At 38.7% G+C, this 17,919-nt stretch overlaps 2 protein-coding genes across 4 annotated transcripts in view; one reads left to right on the top strand and one right to left on the bottom strand.

Annotated features, from left to right (window-relative positions):
- The window catches only part of Mtrex (Mtr4 exosome RNA helicase), a 97,215-nt gene extending 86,855 nt beyond the window's left edge, over positions 1-10,360 (top strand). For both annotated transcript variants that reach the window (XM_076857286.2, XM_076857287.2), the window contains 2 exons: positions 8,075-8,179; positions 9,435-10,360. In XM_076857286.2, coding sequence (XP_076713401.1) covers positions 8,075-8,179; positions 9,435-9,487 — 158 coding nt within the window. In that variant the 3' untranslated portion in view covers positions 9,488-10,360. The remainder of the gene's footprint in view (positions 1-8,074; positions 8,180-9,434) is intronic.
- Plpp1 (phospholipid phosphatase 1) overlaps positions 9,657-17,919 on the bottom strand; it is a 92,615-nt gene continuing 84,352 nt past the window's right edge. For both annotated transcript variants that reach the window (XM_076857289.1, XM_076857290.1), the window contains exons 5-6: positions 10,562-10,738; positions 9,657-10,062 (exon numbers count right to left, since the gene is read on the bottom strand). In XM_076857289.1, coding sequence (XP_076713404.1) covers positions 9,934-10,062; positions 10,562-10,738 — 306 coding nt within the window. In that variant the 3' untranslated portion in view covers positions 9,657-9,933. The remainder of the gene's footprint in view (positions 10,063-10,561; positions 10,739-17,919) is intronic.

The raw sequence follows: 17,919 nt of genomic DNA, 5'->3' as shown, positions 1-17,919 counted from the left end.
AACAGATACAAGGGCTGCACATTGTATGATTTCATTCATATGAAATGTCCAGAGTAGACAGATTCATAGACAAAGCAGATTAGTGGTTGCCAGGGCGTGTGAGAAGAGAATTGGGTGTGACAACTTGCAGAGAGATAAAATATTCTAAAATTAGGTAGTGATGCTTGTTATACAACTGTGAATATACTAATAACCACTGAATTGTACCCTTACTTAAAGAGTGATCTTACAGAAATTAGTTCTTCCAGAACAGTGATGTGAACATGAATCTAGAAAAGGTCAGTAACACTTCAACAGGTTTAAATGGTGAATTTTCTGTTATGTATTTTATCACTGTTCGAAAAAGGGGAAAAAAAAAAAAACCCAAGGACTAGGAAGAATTTGATTTCTGCTCTTGCAGGATCAGAAAAAAAAAAAAAATTGTAGCAAACCAATAGTAGGTTAGTGTTTATCAGCTTCAGATAGCATGGGAATCAGATGGCTTTGAAGCTTTAATCTTGCACCCAGTCTGGCTGTTCCTATTTGATGAGGCAGGATGACTTTCAAAACTGGGAGTGATAAGTATTGGGTTACAGAGAATTGTAGTAGGTAGGAAAGATTCTAGGGAATTCAGTACCTAACAGTAGTCTTCACTAATCCCTTTGGGGAACAACCTCTATTCTAGGCAGCTGCAAACAGGTTTATGTTTACACATACACTGTGATTTGTTGATGAGACTGTGGGCAAACAGCCAGACCCACTGCATGTGTCATGTGGTACTAGTGGCCTCGTTTTCTTAATTGCTCTGTAATCCAAAACTGTGTCAAATCTAAATTTTCCAGAATTTGAAGTGTTTACAAAATGTAATATGAAAGTACACTCCTCTGTACTTTATCTTAATAATTTATTTTGTATCGTGTAGCCTCTGGAAACTTCAGCAGATAGTAGTTAAGTGAATTACTTAAATGTGTGGAAATATTAAAACAATATCAGATTGTGTTTCCTATCTGGTTGTATAGGTAATATGATAATTATTTCCCCTATTCAAACCCCCTGCCCTATGTCTAGATATACAGAAGCTTCTGCAACTGGATTCCCTCTTTCATTCCAAGAGAGAATTGGAGCCCAGTATTCAAAGCATCTGAAAACAAATAACTAGTCAACATCTATTGATTTGTATCAACATTTGTTAAGCACTTGACATACGTTATTTTCTTCACAAATTAGGGACCATTATCTCTGCCTTACAAATTAGTAAATTGAAGCTTTTCATAGGTTAGTTAATGGAAGACATTTGGAAAGAAATATAATCATTTACTGTGGAGAAATGTTGAGTTTGAGGTTCCTGTGATATATCTAGGTAATCAAATCTTGACAGTAATTTCTAGCTACAGTGGCATTGTTGGTTTTGTAGGGTTTTGGGTTTTTTTTAATAACTGTGGCCTACTTTTAAAGATTTAATGAGTAGCTTTCATTTGTTTAGGTTAAAAGTGATACAGCGAAAACATGAGTGATGTTCTGATGATTCAGGTTTGTACCTACTACTTTTAAAATATAATATTGAGGGTCTGCAAGGAGTTAGCTTCACACACACACACACACACACATACACACACACACCACAAACCATCCAGAACCATATGATATAAACAGACTCATCAGCTCTTCCTATTGATATTTGAATTAATAGTATCAAAATTTTATGGGCAGTTAGAGAATAGATACACATAGGCTCCCCACCTGCCTTCACAACTGCCACCTTGTATAAGGACACACCAATAGAAGGGTGTATAAGAGCTGATTGAAGAGATGAAGGTGCTGTCCATTCCTTGAGCCAGGAATTTACCAATGAAGCTAGAGACTGCTGCCTTCTAGTTGAGCAATAGCTAGTGGCCATCCTGGCTGCCTCCTGTTCCCAGAGTGTATGCTTAACTTTTTGACCCTTATTTGTGAAAATGGTTGCATATATTTACTTCATGGTTTTGCTTTCAGTTCCATTTCACATTTTTATAACCTGAAGGTGCTTTGTGCATCCTCCCTGTCTCACCATAGGCAGCCATCCTTCAGATGCCATTAAGACCTGCTTAAACATTTTTTCTTTTAGATTCTTATTCTAAAGGACCTCATTCAGGTTCACAGCAAAAACCCAGTACCATCAACTTTTACACATTCCAGGCTTGTAAAAATCCGAGATTCTTCCTTGAACTCTTTCTTAGCTCCAAGGTTGAAAGAGAAGCTATTTCTGTAAGAGTACACACCCTTTCTCCATCATTTCAGATTGGAGGATTTGTGTGGAGGGGCAGAGTCAGGAGTCTTCTAGATCTAAAACTATTGACCTGAACTTGAAAGGTACTGACTCCCTCTTTGTTTCTCACCTCCAGAATAGTAGCAGCAATGTTAGGAGTGGCTAGTGACAGTCATATCTACCTAGAAACAGTGTCTTCTGTGAAATTACTGTTTTCTCCATTAAAGGTTTCTAGTAAAGAAACAGCAGACCTTATCATTAATCTGTTCTTCTAACTTTCAAAATCTTGAAATACCGTATAAGTGTCTATGAGTTGCTTCAATATAACAATGGAAACTAGAGGTGACTGTCATATACCCACTGATTTCTTTGGAGGCTGCTAAAGAGAGGACCCAGACACTCTGTTTAGATTAGAGAACCTTTCCATAAAGTCCCTCATAGTTCCCTTTTTCCAGCCATGGAGGTAATTAGGAAGTAACTGGAATTCTTGTTCTTTGCCTCATACATCACCAACCTGGATCAATTAGGTAACTTACTTCCTCTGTTACTGTTCTTCTGCAGAAATGTTCTACTGCAGAAATAGTAAGCTGTTTGGCTTGGTGCCACCAAAGTCCTAGTCTGTAATCTTAGTAGTACAGACCTTCCTAGTCATAGTAGCAGTAGTAGAAGATGATCGTTATTGAGCACCATCTGTGTGCTGAGCACTTTGTACTTCATTTAGTCTTTCCCATAACTTGTTAGTACCATTTAGTGAGTACAGTCACTCAGGTGATAGATGGTACCACTGAAATGCACTCTCGGGTCTGTCTTCTGCCAGAGACTGTCCCCTCCATGCAGGGGCTTCCTCTGTCACTTTCTTGGCTTCCTCTGTCACTTTCCTTAGAGGAAACTCCAGATCCTCACTGCTTTCCTTGAACATCAGCCTTAACTCTGCCCCAACTTTCCCTTTGATCACTTCTGTTCCAGAAGAAAGAAGAAGCCATTAGATCTGACTTACCTAGAAATTCACCTGCATATATCCCTGTCCTTAATCTTATCTTCCTCAGAGGAAACCCACCTGTTTCTCTGAATCCTATAGCCTTCTTCCACACTTCTTGCCAGTCTCCTCAGTCTTGAATCACATCCATTCTGCTGCTGCTGTTTTAGCATATAAATCTGCTTTAATAATCCATACCATCCTCTAGCTACCAAGGTAACAGTGGTTAAGAACAGAAATCCTGAGTTTAAATCCTACCCACTCATTAGATTAATGATCCTGGGCAAGTTACTTAAGTGTGCATCAGTTTCTTTGGGGAGGATAATTGCTCTTACCTTATTGTGAGAATAACACAATATGTGTAGAATATTATGCACAGTGCCTGTCACATAGCACTTAATAAATATTAGCTGCTGATACCATTTTTTAGATTTGTTATCTTTCTCATTTCAGTTCTTCATTCCTCTTATAGCCAGTCTCTTGGTAAGAGTAGTCAGTTGCCTGCTTCCTATTTCCTTCTTAATCTGCAGTAATCTGGTTCCCTATTTCACTTAAATTATTACACTGTTTGATTGCCAGAAGGTATACCCTTTGTCTGACTAGATCTTACCTACCATTTTTTATTACTTCCTAGTTCTTGAAACCCGTTAGATAAATGTAAATTCTTTGGCATGACCTAGCAATCAAAATTTTTACTAAAATCGAGTTGTTTTAAATATATAATCTGAATTTAATTATGTTAAAATTTATAAATGTAATATAATATACTTACTAGAGAAAATTGTAGAAAATCCAGATAAATCTTTCCTATGTGGGTTATCATCATTTAAATCTTTTTTGCAATACTAAGGACTGAACCCAGGAGTACTCTACCACTGACCTACATCCTTAGCCATTTTATTTATTTTTATTTTGAAACAGATTCTCACTAAGTTGCCTAGGCTGTCCTCAAACTTTGGATCCTGCCTCATCTTCCAGACTACCTGGGATTATAGGAATTTGCCACCACACCCAGTTTGGGCATTTAAATCTTACTGTCTGGATTCCATCCTGTATTGTGGCTCTTACCTTGATCAAGTTATGTATGTAACTTCTCTGAGCATTTCCTTTTCAATTTTTGTAAAATAGGGATAACAACAGTACTTATCTCACAGAATTGTGAGGATCAAATAAGAGAACATTCAGAGTACAGACTTGGCACAAAATAAGTACTTAGAAAATGTTGGATAGTACCAACATTTCTCAAAACATATTTACCTTTCCTGATGCCTTAATATCTTTATAAACATCTATTACTCTCAGCCAGGCACTGTGGGGCACGCCTGGCTGAGAGTAATAGATGTAATAATCCCATTGACTCCGAAGGCTGAGGCAGGAGGATCACAACCTCAAGGTAAGCCTTAGCAACTTAGTGAGACACTATTTCAAAACAAAACAGAACAAACAAAAACAATAAAGGGGGTGCTTTTATTTGGGATGTAGCTAAGTGATAAAGCACCCTGAGGTTTAGTCCCCAGTACCAAAAAATGTTAGAAAATCTTCTAACATATAGGAAAACCTTCTAGGTTATTGTAAGATGTGAATATATATGGAGGTGATATACCACTCTTGACCCTAGTGTTTGATGGCTGGATTTTATGGAATTAGTGTCTTTTTTGCTACTGCTTTTTGCTTTTGTCTCTCATTTAGTGAGCTTTCCCCTGATAGAAGTCTAATAATTTTACAAAATTGTATAGTAGAAACAGGCTGAAATTGAGAGCTGGAAGTTTTTTCCGGGAACTGTGTGGACCATTTGTAGACCTTTTGATATGAGGATAGAAGGATAAAAATATCTATGGACTTTTAATATTTTGGCTAAAGAGCCTTACTGTAACTTTACATTCCTTTAGAGTTTGCCCTTTTTAAAGAATTTGTCTCTTCTGTGAGACAAAACCCAAAGGGACCAGAGAGTACCCTCTTAAATCTTAATAATTGGGACTTGGATATAGCTCAGTGGTAGATCACTCTGCCTAGCATGCATAAGGCCCTCGTTCAATCTTCAGGATCACAAATAAGAAAAAAATAAATAAATTGTATTTTTATCTTACAAATGAGAAGTAGAAGAGAGAGCAGCATAAGGTCCTTGTTTTGGCTTAGATATGATGTGTTCCCCAAAGCTCATGTGAGACAATGCAAGAAAGTTCAGAGGTGAAATGTTTGGAGAGCTAACATGGATGACATCATACATGTAGAAAATGTTTGGGTTAGGGGAAACCTTAACCTTTAATCTACATATTAATGTAGTTGAACTAATGGATTAACTGTTTAGACAGGTAGGGTGTGGCTTTGAAGTATATATTTTGTCCTTGGTGAGCAGAGTGCTCCCCCCACCCACCCCACCCCTGCTCCCTGGTGCTATGTTCTGAACTACTTTCCTCCACCACATCCTTCTACCATGACGTTCTGCCTCACCTTGGGGCCCAGAATAGTGGAGTTGGCCATCTGTGGACTGAGACCTCTGAAACTGTGAGCCCCAAATAAGCTTTTTCTCGACTACGTTGTCTTGTCAGGTCTTTTGGTCATAGCAACACAAAGCTGACTGAAACAGGCCTAGATGACAAAGCTATTACTTAGCAATAGAATCTGAACCCAGGTTTCTATGTAGTCATCTTTTCTTTAAACCCCAGCTCACTTCTTTGAAGCAGAGCTAACATGGATGACATCATACATGTAGAAAATGTATTTCAAGTGAAATAAGCCACTGGATTGGATAATATGAACTAATAGGTAATTTGGCAAAGACATACTATTAGTTGTCTTTCTAAACACTACATTCTATTACATTTATTACTAAGCTCACTTGACATTCATGGATACTTATTATCCATAATGCTAGACTTTTTTTTACGTGAACTTTTATATAGAATAACTAACCATAATAAACTGTGACTTTTTAAATAAGTTTCACAGGGGCTGGGGATATGGCTCAAGCGTGCTCACCTGGCATGCACGGGGCGCTGGGTTCAATCCTCAGCACCACATAAAAATAAAATAAAGATGTTGTGTCCACCAAAAACTAATAAATAAATAAATAGATAAATAAATAAATCAGTTTCACAGCAATAAACTGAAGCAGGGATAAGTTACATACCTTCCCATTGTCCCAGCTAGGGTCTAGGGTAAGTAGTATACAAGCCTCTCAGTTCCTTAGCAGAGCTAGTGCCCATGTCCTCCTTATAGCATCCAAACTTGCATAAATGGAATATAGATATATAATTTTAATAGTTGCATATGCAAGTTTTCAGTCTCTTAGTGCTGGACATGTAGGAAACTTTTAAATTTTTGCTATTTCAAACCATGAAGCCTCAAACATAGTTTTGCACACTTATGCCCTTAAAGCAGAATTAATATTTCAGAAGAGCTTTGCATTAAGTATTGAAACACCATATTCCCTGTGTTTTCATTCTCCTAAATGAGTTGAATTGTCTCATCTGTTCTTCCCCTCTTGTGCATATTGCAACATAATGTGAGGGGCATTAAAAGGTAAAAAGGAAACATAATGTGGGGGGCATTAAAAGGTAAAAAGGAAACTTCAAGGGCTGGGGCTGTAGTTCAGTGGTCAATCACTTGCCTCACACGTGTGAGGCACTGGGTTCGACCCTTGCCACCACATTAAAATAAATAAATAAAGGTCTTGTGTCCATCTGTAACTAAAAAAATATTTAAAAAGAAAAAAAGGAAACTTCAACATCAAGCAGTGATTTCGAGAACTTGATAAATGCTAATGAATTATTCTAGTGTTGCAAGTAGTTAAAATGTTATTCACTGTTCCTACAGCTTGAGTTTTGTTTTTTTTTTAACTTTTATTTTTATGTGGTGCTGAGGATCAAATCCAGTACCTCACATGTGCTAGGCAAGCACTATACCAACTGAACTATAGCCTCAGCCCCCTACAGCTTGAGTTTTGATAACCAATATTCCCAATGTATTTTAGATATTAAAAGCGAAATCTGACAATTCTTGGTTCAGGCAGGTGGCACTGGGAGAAGTGATACCATACCCCTTCTACAAGTCTGACAGAAGTGAAACTATTTATAGCTTCAGTGTTTTGTTGTTGCTGAATTTGGTTTTGTCTGTTTTGGGTACTGGAGATTGAATCTAGGGCACTAACCACTGAGCCATATCCCCAGTCATTTTTTTATTTAAAATTTGAGACAGGGTCTCCCTAAGTTGCTGAGGCTGGCTTTAAGCCTGGAATCCTCAGCCTCTTGAGTCTCTGGGATTACATGTGTGCACAACCATCCCAGCTTAAGCTTTGATACGAGCATTTATTTCACTCAGTCAAGACACGTAGCAAGAAGCTTATTTCTTTGTGCTTCCATGAGGACATACTGTGAAGAAAGCACTGATGAAACCTACTAAGGTCAAAAAGAAAGACCTTTCAAGCATCTTGTCTGATTCTGTTACCTTCTCTTCACAAGATAGTAGGCATGGTATTCAGGTGCCTCAGTAGGTTATACCCAGGGTTTCGTAATAGCTACAGTTCCCTTGCCACCACCTGACATCTCCTCATTCATTGTCATGTTTGCTAACCTTCCCCAGAGTTGTTCTCTCCTTCGCCCAGGGCATTTTGTTTACCTGCTTCTAAAACAAGTGTTACCATTTTATTAATCTGTCTCTTTACCATTAATCAAAAGTGGGAATTAAACCTTTCTTCTTTGTAGTCTTCCTCACATCTAGCTGGCAATTAGTCAAGTTTCCTAGCTTATTTATTTTGCAGCAAGTGCCCCAAAGTACTAGTTAATCCTTGCATGTTCTTATGCCTTGCCTCTTAACAAAAATTCTGCTGTTCCTGATTATATCCACTTTTACAAGTGATTTGTTTTTCCATCCAGGAAGCATAATTCGTTGTATGAGGCGCCTGGAAGAATTGCTTCGACAGATGTGTCAGGCAGCAAAAGCCATTGGAAATACTGAGCTGGAAAATAAATTTGCAGAAGGTCAGTATCCAGTTCATAAGCTTTTTCTAATAATTTAGGTAATTTTGAAGTGCTTTTTGTTAGATTGCCCTGGAGCACCAACTAATAGTGTTTCCATAAAATTTTAAAGGATTTATATGATAAAGTTTGACTGTATTTGTATGTGTGTGTGTGTGTGTATAAAACTATGTGTATATACACACACATACTCATTTACATGCATTTTTTTGGTGCACTTACTATGTGCCAGGTATATTTTAAGCACTAGGAGATATAGTAGTGAACAAAGATAGAAATCCCTGCCTTCCTAGACCTTTCCATTCTGGTGTGGGAGAGACGGACAGTAGAGTCAACAATTAAAATATATCAGATGGTCATAATCTACTGGAAAAGAGAAGAATTGGAGGATGGATGAGATGACCCAGAGTGACATTAAAAGCTCTTTATAATACTTGCTATGTTTAAGTAATAGCAAGAGGTTAGTGTGGCTGGTACAGTGAGCAGGGAGTAAAAATAAGGGTTGGAAGGAGGAAAAAAAACAATTGTGTAGCTCCCAGCCCTGGTATTTTTACTGGGTGTGGAGCACTGGGGTGGTGTGCTTTAACTGGGATTTTGTAATAATTCTCCTTGAGTCTGTAGGATAGCAGGGTGAGAACAGGAAGACCAGATCAGGAAAGGCTGGCTTGGTAGGGGAGCCATATGAATCATGACCAAGAAAAGGCCATGAACTTACGCATCAAAGAATGGCAGCCATGTTGTTACTCCTAGTCGGTCGATTTCTGCAAACAACTTTGGTGTTGGAAGAAAAGGTTTGTAAAAACTGGCTTAAGTTTCCAAGTGGATAGGGCCGGACTCATTTAATCACTTTTTACAAATGAAGATTCTGAAAGCAGTATATTTCTATTTGTCCTACCTTAGTCCAAAAAGAATTTCACATGGTAACTGAATGTCTTTGGATGTGTAGGGTGAAGATTCCTGGTTTTGGATCAACTTCCTTTGACCTCTTAGTCCTTTCTGAAATGTCTTTAAGCATCCCCTCCCCCACTCCCCAAATACACATAGGCTGGTTCCTCAGATTTCTACCATATAGGTAGCTGTGAACTATACTGTATAGGTATCTTTTAAAAGACTAGCAAGATTATGTTTACTTTCTGGGTTGCTCTCTCACCAATTTAATCTGGGTATTGTACTGTCATTTAAATCCTCAGTAAATTAGAAAGAAGTTTTGTGTTTTGTGGTCTTGAAAGTTTTAACCTTTTCTTTTCTCTTCTCTTAGGAATCACCAAAATCAAGAGAGATATTGTGTTTGCTGCTAGCCTCTACTTATAAGGAGCTTAAAGAATGTAATTTTAAAGATTATTTACCACCTGTCTGATTATAGTTGACTACAAATGCTTAAAAGTGTTGACGTAGTTCTTCCATCTCAACAGTTGTCCTCAAACATTTTAATATATATTTAAATCAAACATTCTAAGAAAGCATATTACATACACATGTGTACATAAGCATTACTTTTTTAATAAAAATTGTACAGGTGGGGCATTGTTTTAGTGGAAGGCTTGAAAATTTTTTAATGAACTTAGAGCTATTGGGTAATCATTTTGTTAAATGGAACTATATACACAGATAAAGTGGGCATCGAAGAGGTATAGCAGCAGTAGCAGCAGTCCCTTAAAGGCCTGTACACTGGGAAGAAAGATGCATCCTTGTGCCTTCTGGTTGCAATCATTTTCCTTTAGAAAGTAGGCCAGCTTCATCTGGGTGCCTGCCACCCTTCAAGGTTGGTGATTGTTCCCAAAGTGATTTCCTGTTGGTGTTTCATTCAAAGTTGTATGAGAGTCCTCCTGTTTTCTTTCTTTAAAAGGAGAATTCCTCTCCTTGAAGAAATCTGATACATATACAGTCTACAGAAAGAACAGGTTATACTTAGAACAGGGCAAGATATTTAATGATATAATTCACAAAAATTTATAAACCATATACCAAGCTGCAGGAAGCAATTTGCAGAGATAAATATAAACAAAAGGATATTCATCAGATGGTATACATTCAAGGGGAACGTTGTTATGCCTCTGGCAAATAGTTTCATTCTATAAATACTTAATGAATTATTCTTCATGTAAATTAATTGTTTTAATTCATACCAAAAAGAAAACTGGTTTATAGCCAGAGGCTTTTACAATAAAAACTCTAAGATTTGTATGACTTTTGCAAAGAGTTACAAATTTTTACCTGCTGTCTATCCTATCATGACTTAATACCACTGGGGTTCTTGCCTACTAGGAGTTACTGAGCCACACTCCACCTGTTATAGTTCTTTCAGTGAGGAATTTCTTTTGACTATTTATATATCCAAATTAACTTAGCAGTATCAAAATGTAAGCTGCTGCCCTGTATACTTACAACTAATATTGCAACCACCGCTCCTTGAATGAGTCCAGTCAACACATCACTCCAGTGGTGTTTGTAATCAGAAACTCGAGAAAGGCCCACATAAATGGATACAGCAACAAGACCAAATTGCAGTGTGGGACGTAAGAGTCTTGCCCAATCTCCCTTCATCCTGGCTTGAAGATAAATCTGGTAGGAAAGAAAACAAAATATTTAACATGCCAACTAAAAATTGTACTTGATTATCACCACATCTCTAAAGACGTGGCATTTAAAATGATTATCAAAATTACATATGGAATAAGAATTCAGGCAAACATTCTTGTACTCATTAATACCTAAAAATTCTTTCAAACAAAAACTATTCTTATGCCAATAACTTGTGTTTAGAAGAATTTATATAGCCTATTTAGCTACACTATCCTTCAAATGGGAAATAAGGCAAGAGTTGTTTATGACTTTTAAGACAGGATCTCAGGGCACCTTTTCCCCTTATAGTTGGGCTTGTAATCTAATGGGCAAAGGCAATGCTGTTATTAGTTCTGAGTCTTGGGATAAACTACTAGCATTTCTGCGCACACCTTGCCCTTGCCCTGGGCCAGACTACTATGTTTTCTGTCTGGCCTCTCTGGGCATAATTTACCACTTTAATTGAGAGCTCTGCTAGCCTCAAACCATATCACAGGGCAAAGAAAACTAAATCATCTGTATAAGTAAATATAATAATCTGCCCAGATAAGTAATGCAGGGTGTGATTTAGTCATGATCCAGCAAAGGAATATTTTCTTTCAGTAGCACCCAGTGTACATCTCTTAGACCTCTTGAGACCTCCTTTCCCATATCTGCCTGCCTTTGACTTTGGTTGCATCAGTATCTAAAGAAATTAATACAGAAAGAACTCTAGTGAATCTGCTCTCATTTAGAAGAAAAAAAAACTTTTCATTTAAAAAATTCTGTTCAGTAGTTTATTGATTCACTAAATGCTGTCCTCAGAAAACAATTTACATGGCTCTGTTCACTGATGCTGCCTGTTCGATACATAAATCCATTCCCCATTTCTTGGGCACTGCTTTGGGTGTTCAGTTCTCAACACTGGCAAAGACCCAGAGGTCTAATTTTATCAAGTGTACACTATAAACATCTAGTACGCTTGAGCCTAACTCATTAGCTAATGTAAGTGTTACTACTGGCTTTCTACAGAGCCTCACCTCCCATCTTTAAATGATTAAAATTCAAACTGAAATAAGTAGTAAGAAGATTCAGCTAAAGATTTTGAAAAACATCATTTTATGGAGAAAAGTTCCTTGACTGTAGCTAAAGCCATGTTTTGGATATTAACTGTCGGAAAGTTCAACTGTCACCAATAAGGCATTCAGACAATAAAACACCCTGGAATTACACTTATCAAAACAAACATCTTACCAGTATCCATCTCTGCTAAAAACAAGGCAAGAAAACAACTCTAAAATGGGCTTAAGCTTGTCCCATTTTGTACTTTCTACCTAAGGGAAAACAAGAGACAGGCATTTTGAGATCTTTACTGAGGATTCCAAAAATCCCTCTAAACAATATTTTCCTTCCAGTGAATCCTGAAACTTTGACTCTTAAGTATCATGGAGACATATGTTAACTGTTATTTTGCCCAAACTGCTTCGCTAACATCCCAGGGGAAAGAAAAATTCACTATGGATCAATAATCAAATAAGCTCCAAAATATTTGAGGTGAAACCTTTACCCTAAAGTAGCTGATTTTCTCCTTATAAATCTACGTTAAGTGTAGCTGTTTCCCCATCAGTCAAACATTAACTGTGGACCCAGAAATTATTTCACTCTGAGGAGATTCTCACATCTCCCAATTAGGGTTCTAACCTTAGATTCTAGATTCTGGCTCCTCTAGTGACCAGTGGCCATCACTTGAGTGCAGTATATGAACACAATAACTATTTGTGCACTGTGTAACCTGGCCAGGGCACTCAGTATAAGCCTGCAGAAAAGGCAAGCACATCGTAGAGCCCTATTCTTCCCTGTGAAGATCCTTATATTTCAGTTGAGCTTGAGGAAATAACATCAGGAGTTTCCTAGACCAACTTTCAGAGTTATTATAAGAACTCCAGACACTTCTCCCCTCTGGACCAAAAGTCTCCTAAACAGCACACAGTGATAATGGCTCCACTTCTTAACCCTTTTTGGGGGGGCTACAGTGCAAACCTTAAGATCCCAGCCTCTACAGACAATATGCATATGGCTTTCTCTGCCACTTACTTTCCAAAATTGTTCCCTTTTGCCTACCATGATACTTCCTATTCCTTGAATTTATAACTTTTTTATAAAGTTATGACTAAAAATTCTACTCCTTGCCTTTGGGGTTTCTTGACAGAGGAAATGAAAGTCTGTGGTCAGCCTGCTATTTTTATCCTGAAGTTCCCAAACACATCACACTAGTGCTTCCTCCCCAGAGTAAAGAACATGACTACTAACAAGTGGCCAGACCATAGAGGTGCTTTGGATGCCGATAGTGTCATTCTACGTTGCCTGTGATTTGGGGCAAAGCAAGTACCAGTATGGCTTCCTTTAAAAGGAAGTCTCCATTCCTCCGTATTTCCCCAACTGCTACAAAGAAACTGAAAGTCTGAAGCTTCTCAGCACTCTTAGCTCTCAGAACTAGAAAGAGGGACAAAGCTCATGCTTTAAATGTCTAAGCTAACAATAAAATGATGCACTAGGTCTCTGATTTGCAAATTCATTGCTTCCCCCCCCCCCATGCATGCCATTTGCTAATGATACACACACTGAGCCTATCAAGGGTAAGGCATTTGGTTGCTCACCTCAAGAGCTGTAAGAATTCAGGCCCACAACAGATATTACGTGTGGTCCCAGCCAGGCTCAGCAGCAGTGTCTGTTACTTTCAGATTTCCACACAGGCAGTTGAAGGGGTGAGCCCTATTTGGACACCACCACCCTGCCTTCTCTTCTAGGAAGGCAATGACTAGAAGACTTAAATCAGGCCTCATTCAGATGTCCTGGGCCGTTTCTCCCTCAGGATTCCTACTGGAATTATGAAGTAGTTCTCTATTTTCAGAAGTTGTAGAAAGGGCACCTAATGGGTAATATAATAGTTTTTTTGCAAACTAAATTTCTGAGGAAGCAAAAAGCTACAGTTAGGTAAGAGAAAGAATGAAGGAGAATGGCAGCCACACTGAAAACTCAGTGGCCCTTAAGATACACAGAGAAGGTAGGTCCTATCTTCACTATACACCCCTTTTAGGAGGTCTGAGTGCTACTTAGAACCAAAAGAAAGTCAATTAAGAGCCTCCCTGGTGTGTGTAACCAAATTTCTGGTTTTTAAGTTTTTGATTTCTAGGATTCAAATAGTACAGTTTTACTTCTAAGCTATAAATTGAGAGGGGAAATGGTCTGTTTATATACCTGGGTTCGAACAGTGAAAAAAACAGAAAATAAAGTCCCTTCAGTTGCAAACATACTCAATGTCCACTGAAGGCATCACTACAAGGTTCACTCCTGGGACTTTTCCTACAGACAGTGCAAGGGTGTAACTCCTAGGCCAAATGTGATGGGGACAACTAGAAAGAAAGGGGGATATAGAAGCAACACCCTACAGTTCTTTAAGGAGGGCTCCTCAGAGGCAAAGGCAATGTGCTGCTGCAGGCTCCAGGCAGCCTGCTGCAGACCAGCAAAGCAAGCAAGGCAGATGGCAAGCAGAATCCACTCATGGCGAGGATGATGTTTTAACTAGGGCATTCCACAATACTAAAGTCAGAAAGAACTTCCCAGCTGAGGTAAAGAGGCAGTGCTGGAAAAAGAGAGCCTAGTCCAGGAAACCATGCTGGCGGGGATCTAGATTTTAAAGGAGGAAGCAAAGGGAATTAACCCAACAGTTAGCCTGGGACAGGGAGAATGGTTTGGAGAGACTCTCCAGACAGCTGCCCAGACCTTACTCTGGAAAGAATGATTCCCTCTATTACCTACCCCTGCTCACAAATTTGAACACTATCCTGTTTATGAAAGGAACACCCCCAGCCTTCCACTGCTGTCAACTACTATGACAGGAATAACAACTCTAGGACAACTGGAAAGAGATGTGTGGGTTTCCAGGACACACAGCCAGGCTAAAGAATTACAGCATATACTTCACTTACCTACACACACACACCATTCTCATCTATACAAATACCTCAGGAGTCTGTGATACACGTGAGTCAACCTCAGGACCTCAGAAGGAAACTGCTGCTAGTTCTTTTTTTTTTTTTCTTTTCTCCTCTTTATCCCTTTACGAGGAGAAATTCGTGTGAACCCTTCCAGACTGTGACTCTAAAAAGAGCTCAACAAAAACAAGTAGTACCACTGAGTACACAGCCCAGATTTAGAAAGCAAAACTAGTTTGAGAAGAATTGACCTTAGAAATCGACCAGTATCCTCCAGCATTGTCCTCAATAAAACCAGGCATCACTACTGGCCCTTCTGAAAAGGAAGATTCCAGGTATGGCTTATGCCTCCAGGAAGAGGAAAATGAGCAAAAGTCAGGCTCCTGAGCCACTCTTCCCAGAAGAGGTCCTGGTCAGAAAGCCTAGCTGTGGGATCAAGTGTTCTGTCTCCTAGCAAAGTCAAGCTCTCCTCCACATAGCATTCAGACAAGCTGCTCTCTCCACTGAGTTTAAAGAAATAATTAGTTCTTAGCTGGGACATTACTAAAGATTTATACAGGCAATTCTTATTCTTCAGAGGAGTAAGGACAGAAAACATCAATTTGCTCAAAATAACCAGATTTTGCAATCTGGAGGTGTAGGGAGCTGGCATTCCACCAGTAGGTGGCAGATGCTTCACTTCTATGAAAAGTGCCAAGGCCTTCCTCCTGATCCAAACTGATCAACATTGTAGCTCCTCTTCATGAAGACCCCCAAAGTCACTTAACAAAAGTACACAAAGACCTGGTCAAAGTAAATGGTGCTGACTCCACTGCACAGGGAGGGCTATATATATATATATAAAAAAAAAAAAAAAAGAAGTAGTAGTAGTAGTAGTATACACACTCTTTCCGTTATGTAAACGACATGCATTTTTCCTTTATATAAAAAAAGTGTTTTTAAAATTTAAAAAAATCAACATCTGTAGCACTACTTGAGTATTCTTTTATTATTTTACTATCATTAAGGGTTATGCAATCTTCATGTTTTTGTCCCCCCAAATTCATACATTGAAATCCTAACCCCCAAGGTGCTAATATTTAGGAGGTGGGACCTCAGTAGGTGATGAGATCATGGGGGAAGACCCCTTGTTATGGGTTTAGTGCTTTTCCTTACAAGGGACCCCTGGCTCTTTTAAGAAAGTTCCCTGGCTACTTCCACAGTGAGGATCCAGTAAGTTGGCAGCTTACAGGCAAGAGAAAGGTGCTCACCAGAACCTGAGCTTGTTAGACCCAGCTCTCAGACCTCCAAACTCTAGAACTCTGAGAAACACACTTCTAGTTTATAAGTCATCTAGTCTATGGTAATTTATTATAGTAGCCCAAACTAAAACATAGGATATAACCATTTTTGGCTAAAATTTCTGAAACAACATTTAGTTTCCATTAAAGGACTAATTATAGCTCACTTTTAAAATCAATCTGTTGAACTATATATTTTTTGAAGCTGATTAATTTTGATTTTTTCCTCTCCTTGACTAACCTTGTTAATACTTCTTAAAATACTCCATTCTTAAAAATAAGTAGGATTTGTTCCCCTCCCCACTTTTAAACTAGAGTCAAGGAGTCAGCTTACAAGCTAAGAATAGTTTCATATTTTTAAAGCATTATTTTGGTGATGTACCTCAGTGGTAGAGCACTTGTCTAATATGTGCAAGACCCTGAGTTTGAGCCCCAGCACCACACACAAAACATTTTTTAAAAGCTTAAATATGTTAACTGATCTTTTACTGAAAACTTTTGTTAATCCCTGAACCAGACTAACAGCATGCTCAACACCAAGAATTAGAACTCTTATCTACTTATTTTTGAAACACCACTTCTAAGACCTAGTCAAGAAAACTAACAACTGTAGCCAGGAGACCACTGTAAGGTAGGCCTCACCTTAGCCTTCTCTGGCTTTGATTTTATCTTTGGGATTTATGGAGTTCCTAAATTTAGACTTGAAACCCACCTCAGGCAGGACTTGAGGTTTGTGGGCCATAAATTGTCCATCACATTCCCAATCCTTAATATTCCATAGTTTGGGAAACATCTTTATCAAATATCAACAGTACTAGGTGGTACAGGGTCAGTGCTAAATGAAGGACAGTACAAATCTTGGGGAAAGTGAGTGGTTTGAAAGAGTCAGGAAGTCATACATAGGTGGGTGGCAGTATCTAAACACAGGGAGGCTGAATAAGAAACTCTCTGAGCAGGGAGGAGAGTGGCTAGAGCATAGTACAGCTACTAACAGCAGTGATAAAAACAATCTGGAGCTTCAGCCTCAACCGGATAGTACCAGAAACCATTCTTATCCCATTTGCTACTCTCCTGAATAATCACGTAAATCTGGAATCTCTGACATTCAACCAAATTCAAGGGGGATCACTAAGCCCATGAAGGCCACATGCAAAGCAGTCCTGCCCTGATCTCCAGCCAGCCATGTGCTTTTCACAGACTCCCTGGCACTGTGAAGTGCACAGGATTAGGTTTCCTGCCAGAGCAGAACAATGGCCAGGATATTTAACTTATAAGACAATTTTAACTAAAAGTTCATTCCTGGGTGTCAGGAATTCTTGAGGATTTAAATGACTGTACATCTCCACCCATTCTGGGCCTAACCCATAGTGCCAAGATGCCTAGGGAAACAAGATGAGTCACTGCCTTAGGAATTTGGGGGAGAAGAGAGGTTAAATGTTGTATATAAATAGGAAAGCAAGGAGATACCTGTGTATTCAGGGCCAAAATAAAAAATGGGGCCTATATCCTAATCAAGTAAATATCTCCACCATCCAGAGTCAGTGAAATGCAGTGCATGGTTACTCTCAGGCCTTGGTCTCTAACAAACCTGGCTTTTTTTTCTCATTATAACTTCATCTAAATGCTCGAACTGACCCAATTACTAAATTGTGGTTGAGGTCGTTTTCCCTGCGCATACAGCCCTAAACTGTCTCCTCATATGCTGCTGCATATCCACAGAACAAGCCTGCCAATTGAGGCTCTCTTTGCACACATTTTATCCTCTCTGCATGAATTTCAGATTTCACAACTCTGTACAAGTTTCTGTTTGGATACACAGATTTCACAGATGTTCTGAGAAGGGCCAAGAAAGGAGCAGAAAAAATGATAAATGAAATATGCATCAAAATGTTCAAGATTAAAAACAGTGGTCAGTCACCATTTTACT

Source organism: Callospermophilus lateralis, chromosome 5 (assembly GCF_048772815.1).
Source record: "Callospermophilus lateralis isolate mCalLat2 chromosome 5, mCalLat2.hap1, whole genome shotgun sequence".
NCBI lineage: Eukaryota > Metazoa > Chordata > Mammalia > Rodentia > Sciuridae > Callospermophilus > Callospermophilus lateralis.
The sequence above is the reverse complement of the archived record's forward strand: the minus strand, read 5'-3'. Positions and strand labels throughout refer to the sequence as shown.